This window comes from Caretta caretta, chromosome 6 (genome assembly GCF_965140235.1).
Source record: "Caretta caretta isolate rCarCar2 chromosome 6, rCarCar1.hap1, whole genome shotgun sequence".
In the NCBI taxonomy this organism is placed as follows: Eukaryota; Metazoa; Chordata; order Testudines; family Cheloniidae; genus Caretta; species Caretta caretta.
Window position 1 is genome coordinate 62,858,938 of NC_134211.1, and position 20,322 is coordinate 62,879,259.

The 20,322-nt window shown below is 43.9% G+C and overlaps 1 protein-coding gene across 7 annotated transcripts in view; it reads right to left on the bottom strand.

Annotated features, from left to right (window-relative positions):
- Positions 1-20,322, bottom strand: part of ACTN1 (actinin alpha 1) — a 129,843-nt gene that overhangs the window by 34,027 nt on the left and 75,494 nt on the right. For 3 of the 7 annotated variants that reach the window (XM_048852279.2, XM_048852282.2, XM_048852277.2), the window contains exons 4-8: positions 14,434-14,520; positions 13,722-13,809; positions 10,723-10,801; positions 2,424-2,505; positions 212-297 (exon numbers count right to left, since the gene is read on the bottom strand). In XM_048852279.2, coding sequence (XP_048708236.1) covers positions 212-297; positions 2,424-2,505; positions 10,723-10,801; positions 13,722-13,809; positions 14,434-14,520 — 422 coding nt within the window. Of the gene's footprint in view, positions 1-211; positions 301-2,423; positions 2,506-10,722; positions 10,802-13,721; positions 13,810-14,433; positions 14,521-20,322 lie in introns of those variants that run through there. The other 4 variants (XM_048852280.2, XM_075129648.1, XM_048852278.2 and 1 more) reach the window with 2 other exon arrangements.

Here is a 20,322-nt window from a genome sequence, read left to right on the forward strand (position 1 = left end):
TATTGTACACTGACTGTAGGGATATGCTCTCCCAATCCCTGCCCCCCAAATTCTTATGTTTGGGACACCACTTTGAACCAACAGCCAACTCTACCAAAAAATAATATAAAGATGCCCGTAGCTAGAGAGGAGAGAGAGAAAGAAAAAAGGTTTGGACATTAGCAACAGGACCAGGTGCGCTGTGTGGAGGGAGCTTGGAATCCTGCGATACCTTCTGGGCTCCTGAGAAGGCGTGGTAGAAGCTAGAAACATAGGTCATGATGGCTTTCTCGTCAGGGCGGGCAGTTCCAACAATGTCTGTCAAAAAAAACCTGAAGTTAAGAGCATATCGACTGATGGGAGAAGAGCAAGGGAGGAGAGCCAGAACGGTCCAGGACACCTGGTGTGGGGCATGTACATGTCACAAGAAAGTCCTACTCTGCACACTCTTTATGCAGGACTCCCTGACCCTCTCCAGCAACCCTTCCCTCATCAACAAAACTCCCAAGAGGAGGTGTAATCTAGCCCCTGGAAAGCCTAATGGGATCACAGTATGTTTCATGTTGGAACATTTCATCCCTCTCTAGATGGATCCAGCCAAGGCAGAGCTGTCAGTTGAATCGGTGGGATGAACCCAGCAAAGCACCAATAGGCTGTTGTGTTTATAGTTTTAGCATAATTCAACTCCTCCGTCCCCTAAAAGTTCTTGAGGTGAGTTTTTTCCTCCCCCTCAAATCACCCCAACATATGGATGGTCTGATTTTCAAAAGGTGCCAAGTGTTCCAAGTCCCATTACTGTTGGTGGGAACTCAACACCTCTTAAGATCAGGCCATCGGTATTTACACTGCAGAGGTACACACATTTGTTCTATTCCTTTAGGAAGGAGAGCTGCTCTGACAAAGCAGGAGAAATCCTGCATGGCCTTAACCATCTGTTTCTATCATTCCCAAAACTAGACCCAGTTATTTCTGGGGTAATTTCTTTGGGAGCACCTGGAGGAGACAGTCTAATAAAATCTATCCCAGAAACATGGCAATTCCTTGGGATCACAACAATGAGGAGCGGGCAAGGGCAGGAGGAAGCATGACTGGTTACTGAGGCTGGGAACCCTGCATCAAAAAAGTGTGCACAGTAAATTGCTAGTTGTCCAAACGCTGGTTAACCAGTTTTAATTGTGTGTATCCCCACCACAGAGATGTTATTTTACACAGGTCTTCACTTCCCAAACCAAGCCTGAAACATAGCCTCCCTCTTCAGAGTCAGCTGGCCTTGGGCAAATACCCACTGTACAAATGAAGACCTGGCCAGCAGACTGAAGTGCAAATGAGAGAGTTGGAGCCTTCCAAACGGGACCCTTCATGTTTCTAAAAGGTAATCCCTGCTGCCCCAAATGCCTTCAGATAACCAGTTACTTTCTATAAGAGGCACTTCTGAAAAAGTGGATATCTCCCTTTGCTTCCAGAACTGGTCAGTGCTGTATTCTCATGCCTAATATGACTGAGCAGTTCAGAGGGAAGCAGTTTACAGTACCAGACATGGTAAAAGAGTGGGTTGGAGAAATCTAGAGAAAACTGGCAGAGTTGTTCTTGCCAAATTCATTCTCCACACCCTCCTCTAATCCTCAACAAATGGCTTCATTTAAATGGCAGCAACCAACTACACCAAAAAAGGGTCCAGGATACAAATCCTCGATCGAAGGAAGAGTATGTCCTGCACTGGACTGTCTCTTGAACCACTAAATCTAGATCTTGAAAGGATATGGGGAAACCAAGATCTCAGGTAAATTTTAGATTCATGGCAAGAGAATGGAAACCTTTACAAACGGCAGTAATGACAGTGCAGGCTTCTGACTACAGAGATGACAAATTAGTATTAGGTACAAGCAAACTCTTGTAGTCAGGAGTCTGGCTTGTGGGAAGACTAGATCCAACCCAAATTGGAGCCTTTACTGTAACTAATAGGGAGCTATGGGCCAGAGATGGGATGCCAACATGTATCAAGCACAGTACGATGGGGACAATGATACCATGACAATATTTAGGAAATAACTGAAGTTGGTCTGTTTTGATATTTTCTCCCATTCATTATATGTAGGGCCACCACATAATGTGGTGTTGGTTCACAAATCAGTTTGGTATCCAGTATGGAGCACCACCCCAGTCAGATAGATATATCCAAGTATTACGTGTCTCTGCCCACTGTATCAGCCCCAGATTAAAAACTACTGAGCAGACATGGGAGAATGAGGGGCACAGGAGGAAGAGAGAAATAGAACAAGAGATTCATTTTTCTGTTGTAACCTTTATTCTGTTTGTTTGGGGTGTAGTGATGGAGGGGGCATTCAAGATTAGGAAGATCTGGAATAATACATGTCCAACTAGAAGAGGCGGGGAATATCTTGGGAAAAACCAAAATCAAAAACAAAAATTGGATTCTACTTTACCTTCTGCATCCAACATCTTGGGGATGTCCAGATACTTCTCAGCCACGTCGAAGGCTGTGTTTAGGTTAGTAAGAGGATCATCCTAGGAAAGGAAGAGCCAGAGTGTTAGCATCAAAATGCAGCAAGAGAAACAATATTTCTCTGAAACCAGAGAGCATCATTGTTTGGTTTGCTTCAGATAACTAAGTTGGACTGACAGAAACACATATATGAAACCATTGATGCAGCAGACACCATAGCAGATGAAATAAATGGGTTCATTTTAAAAGCAGTGCCTGGGGACTCAGCCACGTGACTGATGGCATTAACAGGAATCACAAGTGTATGCATTTGATTGGTTCGGAGTCGACTTTGCAAACAGATTTAACAAAAGAATCTAAAGGGTGTGGGGGTTCCTAGCTTTTAAGGCCAGAAGAGACCATTATGATCATCTAGCCTGACCTCCTGCCGGTCATAGAATTCCACTCAATAGCTCAGAGGTGGGCAAACTATGGCCCACAGGCCACATCCAGCCCAAGGGACTGTCCTGCCCAGCTCCACAGCTCCCGGCCAGGGAGGCTAGCCCCCAGCCCCTCCCCCGCTGTCCCCTCTCCCCTGCAACCTCAGCTCACTGTGCTGCCAGCGCTCTGGACAGTGGGCTGCAAGCTCCTGCCAGGCAGCGCTGCTCTAGACTGTGTGGCAATGTGGCTGGCTCTGGCTGGGTGGCGCAGCTGCCAGTCGTGGTGCTCTGAGCGGCATGGTAAGGGGGCAGGGAGTCCCGGGGGGCAGTCAGGGGACAGGGAGCAGGGGAGATTGGATGGGGCTGAGGATAGGGGTCGTGGCAGTTAGGGGACGGGGAGGGGATTGGAATGGGGGGGACAGGGAGGGGATTGGAATGGGAGGTCCCGGGAGGGGGCAGTCAGGAGACAAGGAGCAGAGGGGTTGGATGGGTCAGGGGTTCTGAGGGGGACAGTCAGGGTGCGGGAAGTGGGAGAGGGTGGGGGCCAGGCTGTTTGGGGAGGCACAGCCTTCCCTACCCGGGCCTCCATACAGTTTCGGAACCCCAATGTGGCCCTCAGACCAAAAAGCTTGCCCACCCCTGCAACTGCTCCTGCATCAAGCCCATAGCTTCCGCTTGATTTACAGCAGGGGTTCTCATACTGGGGGCCGTGACCGCTTAGGAGGTCATGAGGTTATTACGTGGGGATCATGAGCTGTCAGCTGCCACCCCAAACCCTGCTTTGCCTCCAGCATTTATAATAGTGTTAACTATTAAAAAAAGTTTTTTTAATTTATAAGGGGCGAGGGGGTGTCACACTCGGAGGCATATTCTGTGAAAGGGGTCACCAGTACAAATGTTTGAGAACCACCGAGGTAGAGCATATATTTCAGAAAGACACTCAATCTTGATATAAAGATGCAACAATAGGAAAAGTTATGCATATCTCACAGCCTAATTAAAAGATTTAATTTGCCCTACTATAGATGCAATGTCATATTGATAGTAACAATGGTATTTTACATTTAAACAGCATTTATCCCCAAAAAATTTCAAAATGCTTCACCAACTATTTACATCTAGCAACACTATGATGACAGCTACCTCTGGGCTTGAGTACGGTTACCAGCCGGTGTACAGTTCATTGCACACAGTTGAGTGGGAGGAAAAGGCAGTTTCCCAGGACACCCAGAACAAATCCTTACTCTACAAGATCTTTTTTTTTCGTTTTTTTTTTTTTTTTTTTTTTTTTTTTTTTTTAAGTAAAGGTCCTGTCTTTTGTATGTGTATTAAACCTCCATCCAAGGTATTCCCACTTACCAGACACTACCTGGCCCTTGAAAACATATAGCATATTTTAATTAATTTCTATTATACCTATTGCCAGGGCAGAAATGCACTTCAGTTACAGAGCTTAAAAGGTAGTCAGTCAAATCCTAAAGAAAGTAAGTGTGCCTTGACCATACCATGAAGATAACTAGACTCTAAAGGACCAAACAAGGGATTAGCATTCCAAAGGCAGGAGTCATCAGAAAAAAAAGCCCTGAGAAATCATTAAGTGTTCAAACATAGATACCAACTATCTAATGCCTCCCAACCAGTCTGAGAACTCTCGGACTACAGATTATTCAGCTTTGCATCAAGCAGCTATGGAAATGAGATTTAGTCTTATTCTGTGAAAATATTGCAATAGCCACACAATCATGGTGGTTATGCTCCCAAAAATCATTCCATTTGTGTGAAATAAGCTGCCAAAGAGACTAAACAACATGTATACCATCAACTTTTATGTTGTTGGCACTGGAACCAGTAGCTTCTATAGGTGGACAGTCTACATGGCAGTTGGTAGTGTTTAACTAGTGTTTAACACTAACAGGTTTTCAGGATAGTGTGAAGACTCTCTCTCAGCACATTCTCATCAATATAAGAGTGGTGTAGCCCTGACCCTCCCCAGTGCTAGGAGATGAAGAAATTCCATGCAGTTTATCCTTCATATTTGGCTTTTCTGTGCCCCTTAACTCCCAAACTTAAGGCTTGGTGCAGTTGCTTATTGCAGTGACCTAGGAGATGCAGCTTCAAGTGAAATTGGATTAACAAGCCACCTCTTTTGGACCAAGCAAAGCAGGAGGGTGTAAGCTAAATGTGCTTGGATAGAAGCAATTATGAAAGAAAAAGAGCCTAGTCTCGCACCTGTGGGCCCTTTGCAGCACTGGTCATTGTGCAGTCCCCACACTAAAGTCTTATCTAGGTTAGAACATTGAAACATCTACAGTTTTCAGAAACAATTCCCCCTAAACCAATATGTGTAATATTTTGGCACCATGTAGCAATTTTTTGTTTCTTTGCGTAGGTATAACCTGTAGGCACTAACTCTGTGCCTTAGAAAATAAGTAGATTTATAGATTCCAAGGCCAGAAGGGGCCATAGTGTGCATCTAGTCTGACTCCTGTATAGCACAGGCCAGAGAACTTCCCCAAAATAGTTCCTAGAGCAGAGCTTTTAGAGAAACGCATCCAATCTTGATTTTAAAATTGCCAGTATCAAGAATCAATCATGATCCTTGGTAAATTCATCCAATGGTTAATTACTCTCACTGTTAAAAATTTAGGCCTTATTTCCAGTCTGAATTTGTCTAGCTTCAACTTGCAGCCATTGGACTGTTATACCTTTCTCTGCTAGATCGTAATCAAAGTCACCCCTTAACCGTCTCTTGTTAAACTTAACAGATTGAGCTCCTTGAGTCTATCACTATAAGGCAAGTTTTCTAATCCTTTAATCATTCTCATGGCTCTTTTCTAAGCCCTGTCCAACTTTTCAAAGTCTTTCTTGAATTGTGGACCTCAGAACTGGACACAGTATTCTAGCAGTGGTGGTACCAGTGCCAAATATAGGGTAAAATAACCTCTCTACTTCTACTCGAGATTCCCCTATTTATCATCCAAAGGTTACATCAGCCCTTTGGGCCACAGTGACGCACTGTGAATTCATGTTCAGCTCACTGTGCATCTCCTACCCCAAAAATCTTTTTCGGTCGCTGCTTTTAGGATCGAATCCTCCATCATGTAACTATGGCCTACACTGTTTGTTTCTAGATGTATACGTTTTCATTTAGTTGTATTAAAACATGTATTGTTTGCTTGTTCCCCCATCTTACTAAGCAGTCTAGAGCACTCTGTATTACTGACTGACCCCCAGTTTGTGTGTCATCTGCAAACTTTATCAGTGAAACGGACACATACAGAGACACCGGCAAAAATACTCTGTTGGCAATACAGTCAACATCTAAAAAGGAGTGCATCACAATTAACAATAAGCACTTCAAGCTCTAACTCCTACACATTCAGATAGACAGAGCCAAGAAGGCCATCTGTAATAGCACCATCTGGAGAGTCCCAGTACTGTTACAGTACTGAACACAGTCTAAGTATCAGTGTAGACCAAACCAAAATGCGTTCAGTGGCATTTCAAAAAGTATGACGACCTGGTGGAACATGGTACTACTGGTCACTTTTTCTATGCTGGTTTTAAAGTGCCTTGTCTACATTTGCAGATAATGATTTTCAACACCAGATGAGGAAGAGCAAGGGAGGCCAGTTGCAGTTCTGTTTTTTGTTGCACTGGTTTTTGTTGCAGACAACCATTGCTAGCAATAGGTCATTTTCTAGTGTTGCTAGACTACAGAGATGCAATCTGTGCATTTCCCTGGTATGTCCTGCTGCTATAAGTTAGAGAGATATTTCTCTAACATCTCCAATTCTTTCTAGGGCCGTGCACCCCAAAGAACACACAAGACTGATGTTTAAAGGGGTATGGCCCAGCAGAAGCACTTTGATACCGATTTGCCTCAGATAAGCTTTAAAGTAGATGAGGGAAGAAGAGAGGAACAGCTCGCTAGAGTCTGTCTGAGCCAACATTAAGGAAAGCTGTATTTTACTTGTTTAAAGATTCCACTATTTAAGCTGTGATCGTTGGTAAACCTGGCCAGCTATCTTGTGCACTCTGCTTTTGCTGACTGGAGACATTCATGTTAGATTCTCCCACAGCTTTCACCTTCCCCCACCACCCCACAACCCTGACTCACACACTCAGAGATGTCTCTCCTCCTCCAGTAAGCTTGAAGTCCCCATATCACAAGATGTTACCATGGTAATTATTGCAATGTCACCAATACAAAAATTCCTCTATCAACCAGCAATCTGGAAGGAGTTGGAGGGGGGTGGGAGTGGAGAGACAGAGCACTTACTGTATCTGTCAGAGCAGCAGAAGCTGAAAAAAATCCAATTAGTATGACTTATGTTTTCAGGAGTTGTCTTAAACAAATTAGGAAGCATCCAATATGGCAATATGAATCTTATACTGGCCAAGTTTATGGACTGATTATAGCACTGGAGGAGTGATTATGCCATCATTCAATCTTCATGCTGAATGAAGAGATCAGAAATGTGGTTTGCAATTGGGCTAAAGATAGGGGAGAGATGGGGGAAGGGAAAACCCAACTCCTGACAAACTGCTCCCTGTCAGCATGCCAAGAGAATTCACCCCAACATCTTCCTTACCATTAACCAGAGCCATGAAGAGCAATCACTTGTCCAAAACAAGTAGCTGCAATATCAAGTAGTTGCTCCCATCCAAGCCTATTAAGGCTCAGATGTGTTCCAGAACTGCTGAGCCCTTTTGCAGCTTTTAGTGATGCAGCTCAATAGGACATCAGGTGTGAACATTTCATTGAAGAGATGTCAGTTTTTCCTGCTGCCTCTTAAACCCATTATAATACTAGTCTGAGCTTCACTGAAAGAGCACAATCCCCATCTTATCTCAAAGATTCCTTTATGTGGACAATTGTGTTTCCCTTCAGCTGTATCTGTCCAGAACATGCCCAATTCCCTTCATTTTATCTACAAAGATAAACTGTGTCTTTTACTCTGCTACCCAGCTGCTCTCCTCCTCCTTACTGATCCAAAAGCTCTAGCACAGGGATGGCCAACCTGTGGCTCCGGAGCCACACGTGGCTCTTCAGAAGTTAATATGCGGCTCCTTGTATGGGCACCGACTCCGGGGCTGGAGCTACAGGCGCCAACTTTCCAGTGTGCTGTGGGGGCTCAATGCTCAAGCCCTGGCTCTGCCACAGACCCTGCCCCCACGCCACCCCTTCCCGCCCCCTCCCCTGAGCCTGCTGTGCCCTCGCTCCTCCCTCTCCCCCCAGAGCCTCTTGCACACCATGAACCAGCTGATTGGAAGGTGAGGGGAAGGAGGGGGAGGTGCTGATCAGTGGGGCTGCTGGTGGGTAGGAGGCGCTAGGAATGGGGGGGTGAAGCTGATGGGGGGCTGTTGATGTATTACTGTGGCTCTTTGGCAACGTATGTTGGTAAATTCTGGCTCTTTCTCAGGCTCAGGTTGGCCACCCCGCTCTAGCAGGAATGAAGCAGAACCAGGGGAAAGGCTCCAAACTCTGGTAGGAAACAGCAGTCTCCAGGGGGCAGGTGGAGAAAATTAAGTGAGCTGAACTGAAGAGACAAAAGGCAAGGATCTGAGGAGGGAGAAATGGCTTTGCCGAGACTAGGATTTAAAAAGAGCCACGTTAGCAACATCCTAGATCAGTGGTCTCCAAATTTTTTGGCTCGCACACCCCCAGGGTGAAGACCGGAAGACCTGCCGCAGATGCGCCACCGGCAGAAGATGACCAGAAGACCTGGGGGAAGCAAAAAAAAAAAAAAAAAACACCCCCGCCAGAGCGGGGACAAACCGTGCATCGGTCGGGACGCGGGACAAAACTACAAATTTTTATCGGGACGTCTGGTCACCCTACGAACACCAGCTGTGGACAGGCAGAGCTGCCGCCAAAGAATAAAAGCAGCAGAGTGCTGTCCGGCGGCGCTTCTGCTGCCGCGCACTCCCTGGGATCATCTTGCGCACCCCAGTTTGGAGACCACTGTCCTAGATGACATGTTGTAAAAGTGTAGCGTGGAGAAGGCCCCCTGTGGTCTTCAACATGAGCTAAACTGGTAGAGTTAGAGCTAGACCACCTGCTACACTCTTCCTAGGCTTTAGCTCAACCAGTTTAGCGTGTGTTAAAGACAGTGTCCCTCAGCCAACCCCTTTGCTGTAGACAACATGCTAACAAGACACCTTTAACTTCTAGTCTAGGCAAAGCCAAAACGAGCAAGGGGAAGAGGCAGAGGAACAACAGTGGTGAGAAAAGTGCACAGGGAAGGGAAAACAACCATGAGAAAGAGGACAAGAAGCAGTAGAAAAGGTCTGATGAGTTTCTCTCATTAGAAGGTTTCTTTTTAACCTTCTTCAAGAAGGGCAGGAGACAGGGGAAGAGCAGGGGTTGTCAATCTCTCCTCAGACCAAATTCTTGCCCTCCATCTGGACAGGACAACCACTCGTTTTCATTCTGAAAAGCTGTCAGGCTACGTGAGCAGCTAAACTTCCTTTCCCTTTCCTCAAAGCAGGGTGATTTGGCTTTGACTTTTGTTTCTAGTAGGGGAACTCAGTGGTTTCCCTGCTAGATTTTTCATTTTCAAAGACCCCTTGTTTAGCTGCCTTATTTTTCCAAAAGGGGAAAAAAAAAATGAAAACGTGGTTGACTTTAACCTGTTTTCTTTTGTTGCTGCTGTTTGTATAAACAGATGGGGTCCACCTCCACTGTTTATTCATCAAGTGCTGATCCCAAGACGCTAAAACCGATAGAAAATAAAATTGACTGCTCTGCAAGACAGTGAACACCTCGGAAGTTATTGATTGTATGGAGTATTAGGCATTGTGCAGTTAGCATCTCACACAGACAGCTGATTTAATTAACTCTTTTGCACTCTACTTATTTGCATACTGGTCCCATCCACTTGCCGCCACCATTACAAGAACTGAGATCCATTAACGATAGGGTTCTATGCTTATGATCCCAATGATTTCTATATTTAACATGCTCAGTTTCCAAGTATCACAAATTCTTGCCCTCAGTGACACTTGACACTCATTTCCTTCAACGAGTAGGCACAGGCGTAAATACTTGGAACTTAGTACACCGTTCTGTTGACAATGCAGAAGTAGGCATAGAATCCAGCTCATGCTTTCATACTGTGCTGGCTCAGGAGAGCTAACAGGTATACAAAGCAATAAACACTCTCATCACCAAGTCATCCGATCTGCCTCAAGTACACCAGGGAGCTGATCTTTTGAGCAGGAAGATCCCATTTTAATAGAATTGTTTTTCAAAGTAGAATCAAACTTTCCTATAAACACTTTTCAATTGCTTAATGCGCCAATCCAAGTGCTAGGAAGAGCCCAACACTACAGCAGAGATGACTAGCCACACTAGGGAGGCAGCGCATTACAAGATTTCAAGTGATGGCAAAGAATGCACATATGCCTGTCTCGCTCTAGTTCTGTGAAAAGGAACCTCATAGCCAGGTAACCTGCCCCATCCTTTTTGCTCCAGACCTAACATTGACTTGACTGGCTAGTTCATGTAATTTGCACACAAGGTTAGCATAAAAGAACTGGCATCGCTGAGTTAACAGATTTTGCTACATTGGGCCTCGGCAAACGTGATCCATACTTCCTACAGACCACACCCTCCTCTTATCTGCCAATAAATCATTGTGAAAACAGGGAATGGCAGTAGGCAATTCATAAAGCTTTTTTCAGTGAGGCTGAATTTATTGATCTCTCCCCTCTTTCCTCCCCTAGGCAAGATATTTTCAGCTTCGGTGGCAAGTTTAAGTTTTCCTCCTGGTTTGTCAAGCTAGCTCAAGTCTCTCTTAATTTCAACAAACCCAGGGTCTCTGCTCCTTAACTTAAATCAAATTAAGCTAGTACCTTTCGCAGCTTCCCATAGTCGATGAGCTCTGGGCGATGTCTGTGAATCAAAGCACAGAAGCCAAGGCCATCCTTCCAGCTGCGAAAGAGATGGAAGAGAGCACAATTAACAGCGTTCAGTCAGGAAGACACATGGGGGGACGGGGGGGGGGCATGACAGATGGGGACATGATTCTGGGAGCCTAGATCTTTACCCTTGGGCTCATTAGCTTATAGCAACTTCTGTAAGTACTCAACTGTGGACAAGGCTCTCCTCTGCTTTAGACCCCCACCCTGCTCTCACTGACTTGGTGTAGGACCAGGTTCTTAGTGCAGCCGCCTCCCTAATGCCAATTCTCACTCATCACAGAACTTTCATTGTTAAATAGAGTGCCCAGGCACTCAAGGGCAGAAACAGAGCTTAGGGATGAAAAAAGTCTTGATATGCAAACCAAAGATCTTCTAGGAGAGGATAGATCAAGAATGAGGAGGAGCAATTGCTATTGGCTATGATCAGCTCTATATTTGACCTCCCTCATCTCTCCCCCCCCACCCCAGTCCTCAGCATAGAATCCAAAGCTGGTAGGAGAAGGGAGGACAAAAAGTAGACCAAAATCAGGGTGGATAAAAATGGATTTTTTATTCTATTATTTAAATTATAAAAAAGTCTTAAAAAATAAATCCATTTAAAATGAAATCTCAATTTAATACAAAATATGGTAAGGCCTAAATTTATTATAATCTCTTAAAATATTTAAATAAAAAATAAATATGCTGAATCCATGAGTCTATCAGAGAAACTTTAGGTAAAGGCTGCTTTTCTATATAAGGAACGAATCCGGGGGAAAATATCCAACATTTGAGGTCAAGCTTTGTAAATATGGCACAATAGCTCACGTACTATATTAAGGGCTTGATCCTGTGGGGGACCCTGGGGCTGTGCTACTAGGTGCAAGAGACTGGCAAAGTCATCACAGGCGTTGGGACCCGGCCTCTGACTCCAGGAGATACCATCATCTACCTCAGAGGTGGGCAAACTATGGCCCGTGGGACCCTCTTGCCCAGCCCCTGTGCTCCTGGCCTGGGAGATTAGCCCCCCGCACCTCCCTCGCAGCCTCAGCGCACTGCACTGCCTGCGCAACGCTCTGGTGCTCTAGACACTGATGCTCCAGGCAGCGCGATAAAGAGGCGGGGGGGGGGGTGGATAGAGGGCAGGGGAGTTGGGGGTTGTGGTCAGGGGGCAGGGCAGTCAGAGGGTAGAGAACAGGGGGGTTGGATGGGGCAGGGGTCCCGGGGGGAGAGTAGGAAGGAGGAGGGGTTGGATGGGGCAGCAGGGGACAGGGAGAAGAGGTGGTTGGATGAGGCAGGGGTCCTGGGGAGCAAATCAGGAATTGGGGGGAGTGGGGGGGGGGGTTGGATGGGGCAGCAGGGGTGGGACGTCCGGGGGTGGTCAGGGGACAGGGACAGGTTGATGGGGCAGGAGTCCCCAGGGAGCCATCAGGGGGTGGGGGGTGGGGGGGGGATCAGATAGTAGGCAGGGGCCGGGCCATGCCTGGCTATTTGGGTAGACACAGCCTCCCCTAACCAGCCCTCCATACAATTTTGGAAACCTGACGTGGCCCTCAGGCCAAAAAGTTTGCCCGCCCCGATCAACCTCATTGGGATCACCCACTGAGCCCATCTGGGTGGTCTCATACTCCTATTTTATAGCTTTTCCCTTCCTGAGCTCTGATTGGCTCAGTTCTCAAAATTATGTATATTCTTATGACTCCACCCATCATTCACCATTTTCTAACATGCTAAAAACGTACAATTAATATGAATCTGAAAATATTTATGTTGTATAATTGCTTAAATAAATGTATACCAATAGTGTACCCTACTACATAGCAAAAAGAAGTACCCAATCTAGTGTGAAGGCTCTGTTTTAGTTGTAAATCAAACACCTTTTAATGGTTATATCAACCAATGAGAATTCATCTTTCTTTAAAAAATAAAACTGAAGTACAAATGGAAAAGTTAATTAATACTGATTATTTAAATGAAGACTTCACACTTGATGATTTAAATCAATCTACCCTGATCGGTGTAATGTCAGATTAATACAAACGATTACCTATATTTTGCCTGTGGAGAGGGATGGGCTTTTATTTAGTAGAACTCAAAAGGTGGAGGAAAAGGAAAAAAAACAAAAATAAACAAAACTGGCAATCCTAGTCAATTTGTCCTCCTCTCCCGTCCAACTATGACAGGATCATTCCGCACCGTTATGCTTTTTGTAAGGATTTGTTTAACGTTAACTTTATACCATCACCCCCACTAGCAGGGTCCCCCCATGGTGATACTTGCATAGCTTAACAGATCCCAAACTTAGACCCCGTCTACACTAGAAAAGGTTTGCTGAGGTAGCTCTACTGGGACAGGCAAAAAAGTGCTTTTGCAGGTATAGCTTAAACAGGCTCTCCAAGCAAAGTGTGCTGTAATAGCAAAATCACTCTTATACCAGTATAGCTTCGTCTACGTGAGTGCTTTTACCTGTACAGAAATATTGTTTAAAAAATAAACAAAAAAACAAACCAAAAAAATCACCTCCCTAACCAACATTACTATACAGATACAAGTTTCTAATATAGACGTGACCTTAGGAAATTTCTCCCAAAAATGTTTGTAGCTTCACTCGGGAACTACTATTTCATAAGCAGCCTACAAACACCGATAGAGTCGTCAGTGGGCTTAATGCTCCAAAGTATTTGACAAAGGCAGCATTTGTAGTCAGAGAAAGGGACTGGGAGGCAGGGAAACTGGGTCCTGTTGTGGGGTTTGCCACTGATTTGCTGTGGAACATTGGGCAAATCAGTAGGTGCTACTTTTCTCCTACAGAATATCAGAACAACAACTAGTCTCAGAACTTCTTTGAGAGGTTAGTTACACCAGATGCTGAATAGTGTCAAAAGCCCTATGAACATACGAGGATCAGAAAGCCAAATACTATTTAAAAAAAACAAAACAACCAACCTTACCTGATATGGAAATTCTGGATGTTCACATTTTTGTAGGGAGCTGTCTTCCTCTGACACCATAACAAAAGCCCTTCCTTAGCAGATGTCTCTAGAGAGAAAGCGAAAGAGACACAGATTAACCTATTTTTTCCTGGAATTTTCTGATCCCTTGCATAGGCTGTAGAACAGTGTTTCCAATTCATTCTGACCCAGTGTCTTTGTTCGAACCAGCAGTGAGGCATACCTCTGTTTCTCATTTAACTTCCTTCTTCTAGGATGAATCTTTTATGCGGGTTTCTGATTTCTTACCATTATTTCTCTCAGGGTAGGTCTACCTGGCATTTTGGAGCTAGCTGCCTAGCACGGGTCGATATTTCCATGCAATACCATAGATCAGCCAGCAGGAAATGTCCTAGAGTCCAAGATCCACTGCACATTGCCAGGTTTAACCTTTCCCCTTTCCTTCCCGACTCCTCTGAAATACACTCCAAGGAGCAGCATACGAAGACCCCCAGGATATCCATATCAAGCCATGAACTGGCCAGCAAGGATGGTCAGAGTTCAGGGCAGGTTGGATCTCAGGGCCCCATTGTGTCATCCAGGGTATGTCCTCTGCTGATTCAGTTACCCCTGAAACTGGATCTCCTTTGCGGCAAGGCACACAGCTATTTGTTCCCCAACCAAAGCCACCTTCACTCATTCTTGAACAGCAGATGGAGGCTCTGAGATTTACCTTCCACAGAGATATCCTGAATGGCAAAGCGAAGGATGATGGTCCAGATCATTCCAAGTGTCATTTTAACATTTCCATCCACAATTTCTGCAGGAAAAAAACAAAATCATTATGTCGTGTGCGCAAACCCCAGTGGAAGCCTGACCAAGGAAACACAGGGAGCTTTATCTTTTACAGATCTAAGAGCTGGACTTCCATCTGATGAAAGTTTCCAGCAGGGTAAGGTTCTCAAGTTAAATTTATACAGCCCAGCAGGCTCTCCACAAACTCCATTGATATATCTCAATCCTACTACGGAGCTTTTAAGTAGAAGCTGACAATACAACAGCTTATCTACATGGGAAAGTTATATTGGTATCTGGTAAGGAGTGCATTCAAACCACTATAGCTATACTGGTGTAACTTCCCAAGTGGACACTCTTATTTCAGTATAAGAACGCCTTTTTCTGGTTTCGCTTATGTCATTTAGAGCTTGGTCTATGCTACAAAGTTTTGCCAGCACAACAATGGTGACGAGGAGTCTGGTCCAAAAATCCCCCTTGCTGACATAGCTATGCCAGCAAAAGCCACAGCGTAAATTCAACTATGTCGACAGGGAAGTGCCTCTGTCAGCACAGCTAATGTCATTTGAGGAGCTGGCTTAGCTAAGATAGCAGAACTACGCTTTTGGCCAACATATACATTGCATCTCCACTAAGGGGTTTTGCTAGCATAGCTATAATGGTCAGGGCTCTGCAGAGTAAACAAGCCTTTAGAATCTGTTTAAGCTAAACTGAAAAAGTTTATCTTAAAAGTTACTCATATCCCAGAACAAGAGTGTCCACGCAGAGGAGTTAAACACCTGATACAAACTACAGCAGTTTAAAATACCAGTATAATTATACCAGTGTATGTGGTGAATCTTTACCGTGTAACTAAACCCTAAGAGCTAGTGTTGTGGACAAATACCCACCAAGATTATAAATGAAACATGGCTAGTTCCTGGGTAAGTGCAGGTCTTCAGACTGCATCTATGTAGGGCTACTTTCAGATATATAATTGCCAAAAACCATCAGCAGCATGTCACCATCAAAGTGCATACACCTTGGCTGCAGATGCAGCAAAAGGCAAATGTTATACTCCACTCAAGCAGAATATTAATTTAAGATGTGAAGCAGATTGTACTTTATTGCTCACTGGACCCTTTTGCAATGCAAATCGGCAAGTGATCAACAACTCATGGGCTTTAGAAACAGACCCCATGCATGCATGAGACATAATCCGTTTAGAATTTGGGATAAAGTTCTGGAGAGTAGCAGCTGGTTCAGAAAGGGTTTGCAATTGCTTGTGGATTAGTGCCAAGTAATACAAATGACGTACCACATAGCTGTTTCTAATGCTCTGACCCTTGACAGGGAAAAAAAGATTCCACACTATTTAAGAGGAAAACATTGTCAACGTTTTTAAAAAGCCACTTTAGGATACCTAGCCTCTGGCACTAGCACTAGAGATTACAAAACTGAAAGAATCACATATAATGTATGCCACCAACTATTTTTGGACAGTGAAACTATTAGTCAGTTTCTCCTTTTTGTTCTACTGCTATTTCCTGCATTGCATGGGAAATGTTTGAGACGCAATCAACTTTAAAATGACTAGAAATGTCTTTCTAATTTAAGGTTTCAGAGTGGTAGCTGTGTTGGTCTGTATCAGCAAAAACAATGAGGAGTCCTTATGGTACCTTAGAGACTAATAAATGTATTTGGGCTACAACCCACTTCATCTGCCCACGAAAGCTTATGCCCAAATAAATTTGTTAGTCTCTAAGGTACGACAAGGACTCCTTGTTGTTTTTTCTAATTTAAGACGTCTAAAGAAAAGGGTTGGATAAACCTATTGTTTTGGGCCTAAGCCTAACAAAAGAGCTGGCAGAGTTAGTCTTTGCCCCGTGCAAACCCCTTGTGTAGCTGTCTCACACTGGTGCAAGTGAGGCTCGCATTGGTTGCGGCTGCTAACCCTCCTGATTTTATTGTGAGACCCACAATACTTGGCTTTTCTCTCGTAGCCAGCTACTGGAGTCATGGGATTGCATGGGAATCTTGGCTTTCATTTTAAAGAAAGAAAAAAAAAAGTAAGCCCGTGCGGTTGCAGATAAAAGTTGGAAAGCATGCTCTTTAAAGGTTCCAAAACCAGAAGGCAAATAAAAAGAACCCCAAATCTATTATTTTGGAAGGCTCATGATTTCAAACCAATCTTGTGATTTTTGAATGCATGAGATTGGCAATTCTGCTGTTATGACAATCCCTTGTACTTTACAAGGGTAAACCTCATGGATGCAATCCCTATTTTGCAATGGAGAAGCAGGTCTACAATAAGGGTTTGTACTGATAGAGATTTCCCAATTTTTGACAAATCCTAAAACAGATATGCTGTCACATTCCCCTCCACCCCTCTTCCCCACACATCTCCCCACTCACAATACATTAATGGACTATGGTGCCGATCTAGGATGGAATCTTTCTAGTAGTAGACTCTCACTGCCCAGGAAAAATATGCATAGAACTTTGTTATAGCACAAAAGAGCATGACCATGTGTTGTATTCACACTCCTGACCAGTTTCCACAAGCAAGTTTGCTCATTGCTAGATTTCCTTGCAAATTAAATTCCTGCAGGATTGTTTTAGTTGGTTGGTTGGGGTTTTTTTGTTTTTTTTTTTTTTGGGGGTGGGTGGGTGCAGGGGGAAGAGAGAGGAGGAACATAAGAATGGCCATACTGGGACAGATCAATGGTCCAACTAGCCCAGTATCCTGTCTTCCGACAGTGGCCAATGACAAACGCTTCAAAGGGCATGAACAGAAAAAGGCAGTCATCAAGTAATCCATCCCGTCATTCAGTTCCAGCATCTGGCAGTCAGAGGCCTAGGAACACCCGGAACATGGGGATAGCATCCCTGACCATCCTGGCTAATAGCCATTGATGGACCTATCCTCCATGAACTTATCTAATTCTATTTTGAACCCAGTTATACTTTTGGCCTTCACAACATCCCCTGGCAATGAATTCTGCAGACTGACTGTCCGTTGTGTGAAGAATTATTTCCTTTTGTTTGTATTAATTTTATTGGGTGACCCCTGGTTCTTGTGTTATATGAAGGAATAAATAACACTGCCTTATTCACTTCTCCACACCATTCAGGGTGTTATAGACCTCTATCATTAGCCCCCCACCCCCACCCCCGTCATCTCTTATTGGCCTGTAATTGTCAGGATCACCTCTAGCATCACATTAATTATCCTCCAGTCATCTAGTAAAGAAGCTTATTTAAGTGATAGGTTACATACCACAGTTATTAGTTCTGCAATTTCACATTTGAGTTCCTTCAGAACACTCGGGTGAATACCATCTGGTCCTGGTGACTTATTACTGTTTAATTTATCAATTTGTTCCAAAGCCTCCTCTATTGACACCTCACTTGGGACAGTTCCTCAGATTTGTCATCTAAAAAGAATGGCTCAGGTTTGGGAATTGCCCTCACATCCTCTCAGTGAAGACCAATACAAAGAATTCATTTAGCTTCTCCGCAATGGCCTTATCGTCCTTGACTGCTTCTTTAGCACCTCAATTGTCCAGCAGCCCCACTGATTGGTTGGCTGGCTTCCTGCTTCTGATTTACTTAAATAATTTTTTGCTGTTTGAAATTTTTCAGTCTTTTGTTAGTTGCTCTTCAAATTCTTTTTTGACCTGCCTAATTATACTGTTACACTTCACTTGCCAGAGTTTAGGCCCCTTTCTATTTTCCTCAGTAGGATTTGACTTCCAGTTTTTAAAGGATGCCTTTTTGCCTGTAACTGCTTCTTTTACTTTGTTGTTTAGCCATGGCAGCTTATTTTTCGTCTTCTTGCTATTCTTTTTAATGTGGGATATACATTTAAATTTGAGCCTCTATTGTGGCGTTTTAAAAAAAATTCCAAGCAGCTTAGAGGCATTTCACTCTTGTAACTGTTCCTTTTAATTTCCATTTAACTAGCTTCTTCATTTTTGTGTAGTTCCCCTTTTTGAAGTTAAGTGCTACTGTGGTGGGCTTCTTTGTTATCCGCCCCCTCCAAGGATGTTTAATTTAATTATAGTATAGTCACTATGACCAAGCAGCTTAGCCATATTCACCTCTTGGACCAGATCCCGTGCTCCACTTAGGACTAAATCAAGAAAGCCCTCTCCTCTTGTGGGTTCCAGGACTAGCTGCTCCAAAAAGCAGTCATTAGTGGTGTCAAGAAACTTTATCTCAGCATCCCGTCCTGAGGTGACACGTACCCAATCAACATGGGGATAGTTGAAATTCTCCATTATTGCCGATTTTCCATTTTTATAGCCTTTCTAATCTCCCTGAGCATTTCACAATCACCATCAACATCCCTGTCAGCTAGTTGGTAGCATATCACTACTGCTATATTCTTATTATTCAAGCATGGAATTTCCATCTAGAGAGATTTTATGATACAGTTTGATTCATATAAAATTGTTACGATATTTGACTCTATGCTTTCTTTCACATATAGTGCCACTCTCAGGAAGTGCGGGGAGAGGGGGGAAAAGAATCAAAAATATGATGTGAAATAGTTTACAGCAAGTTTTTCCAGTCATAAGATATTAGTATTTTGAAGAGCTCCAGGACACAGTCAATTTAACACACTTCCCTTTGAGTATTTTTGTACTTTTGTTACAAACGATGTCTACAACCTGAGATGCCTGCAGTTCAGAAAGAATGAAGGAAAATAGCACCATTGTGTTCAGTTTGTTTATCTGATACATCTGACAGCATTTTCTGTGGGTTTTTCCAAAACAAGAGGAGAGAAACATTTGGGGGAAAAAAACAACTAAGAATGTAAAGACCACAGGAGTTGGCAGGAGGACACAGGAGAAGGTTTAAGACCTGAAACTCCTGCTAGCTTTTTATTTTAGTTGACTCCAGTTCAACTTATGGCATCTTTTAATCCTGAAAGTGCTTTACAAACACTAACCAAATCAATCAAAACCATGAGGTAGGTAATTAATATTACCATTTTAAAGACTTTCTGATACAATTTACATAATTGCTGCTCTGAGCAAAGAGCGGGCAGGCAGACACCCTTCCCTTCTAGAGTCCAAGTACATCCTCCAGCACCTTGGGTACAAATTTGGCCAGCTTACTGAAAGAAGCCAGTGGTCACACCTACTCCAATGAAGCTATCTAATCCTAGCCCATTCACTCTCCTACAGCTTTTTTTTTTTTTTTTTTTTGTTTTAAGATAGCGACCTTCACAGACATGAAAGTCGCTATCTTAAAACAAAAAAACTTCAAATCCAGACTCCAGCGAGAAACTGCTGAATTGGAATTCATTTGCAAATTGGATACTATTAATTTAGGCTTAAATAGAGACTGGGAGTGGCTAAAGCCTGTTTCCTCTGGTTTTTTCCTCCCCCCCTCCCCCCCCAGATGTTCTGGTTTAACTTGGATTTAAACTTGGAGAGTGGTCAGTTTAGATGAGCTATTACCAGCAGGAGAGTGAGTTTGTGTGTGTATGGGGGTGGGGGGGATGTGAGAGAACCTGGATTTATGCAGGAAATAGCCTGACTTGATTATGTAAAGAGTTGTCACTTTGGATGGGCTAGCACCAGCAGGAGAGTGAATTTGTGTGGGGGGGGTGGAGGGTGAGAAAACCTGGATTTGTGCTGGAAATGGCCCACCTGATGATCACTTTAGATAAGCTATTACCAGCAGGACAGTGGGGTGGGAGGAGGTATTGTTTCATATTCTCTGTGTGTATATAAAGTCTGCTGCAGTTTCCACGGTATGCATCTGATGAAGTGAGCTGTAGCTCACGAAAGCTCATGCTCAAATAAATTGGTTAGTCTCTAAGGTGCCACAAGTA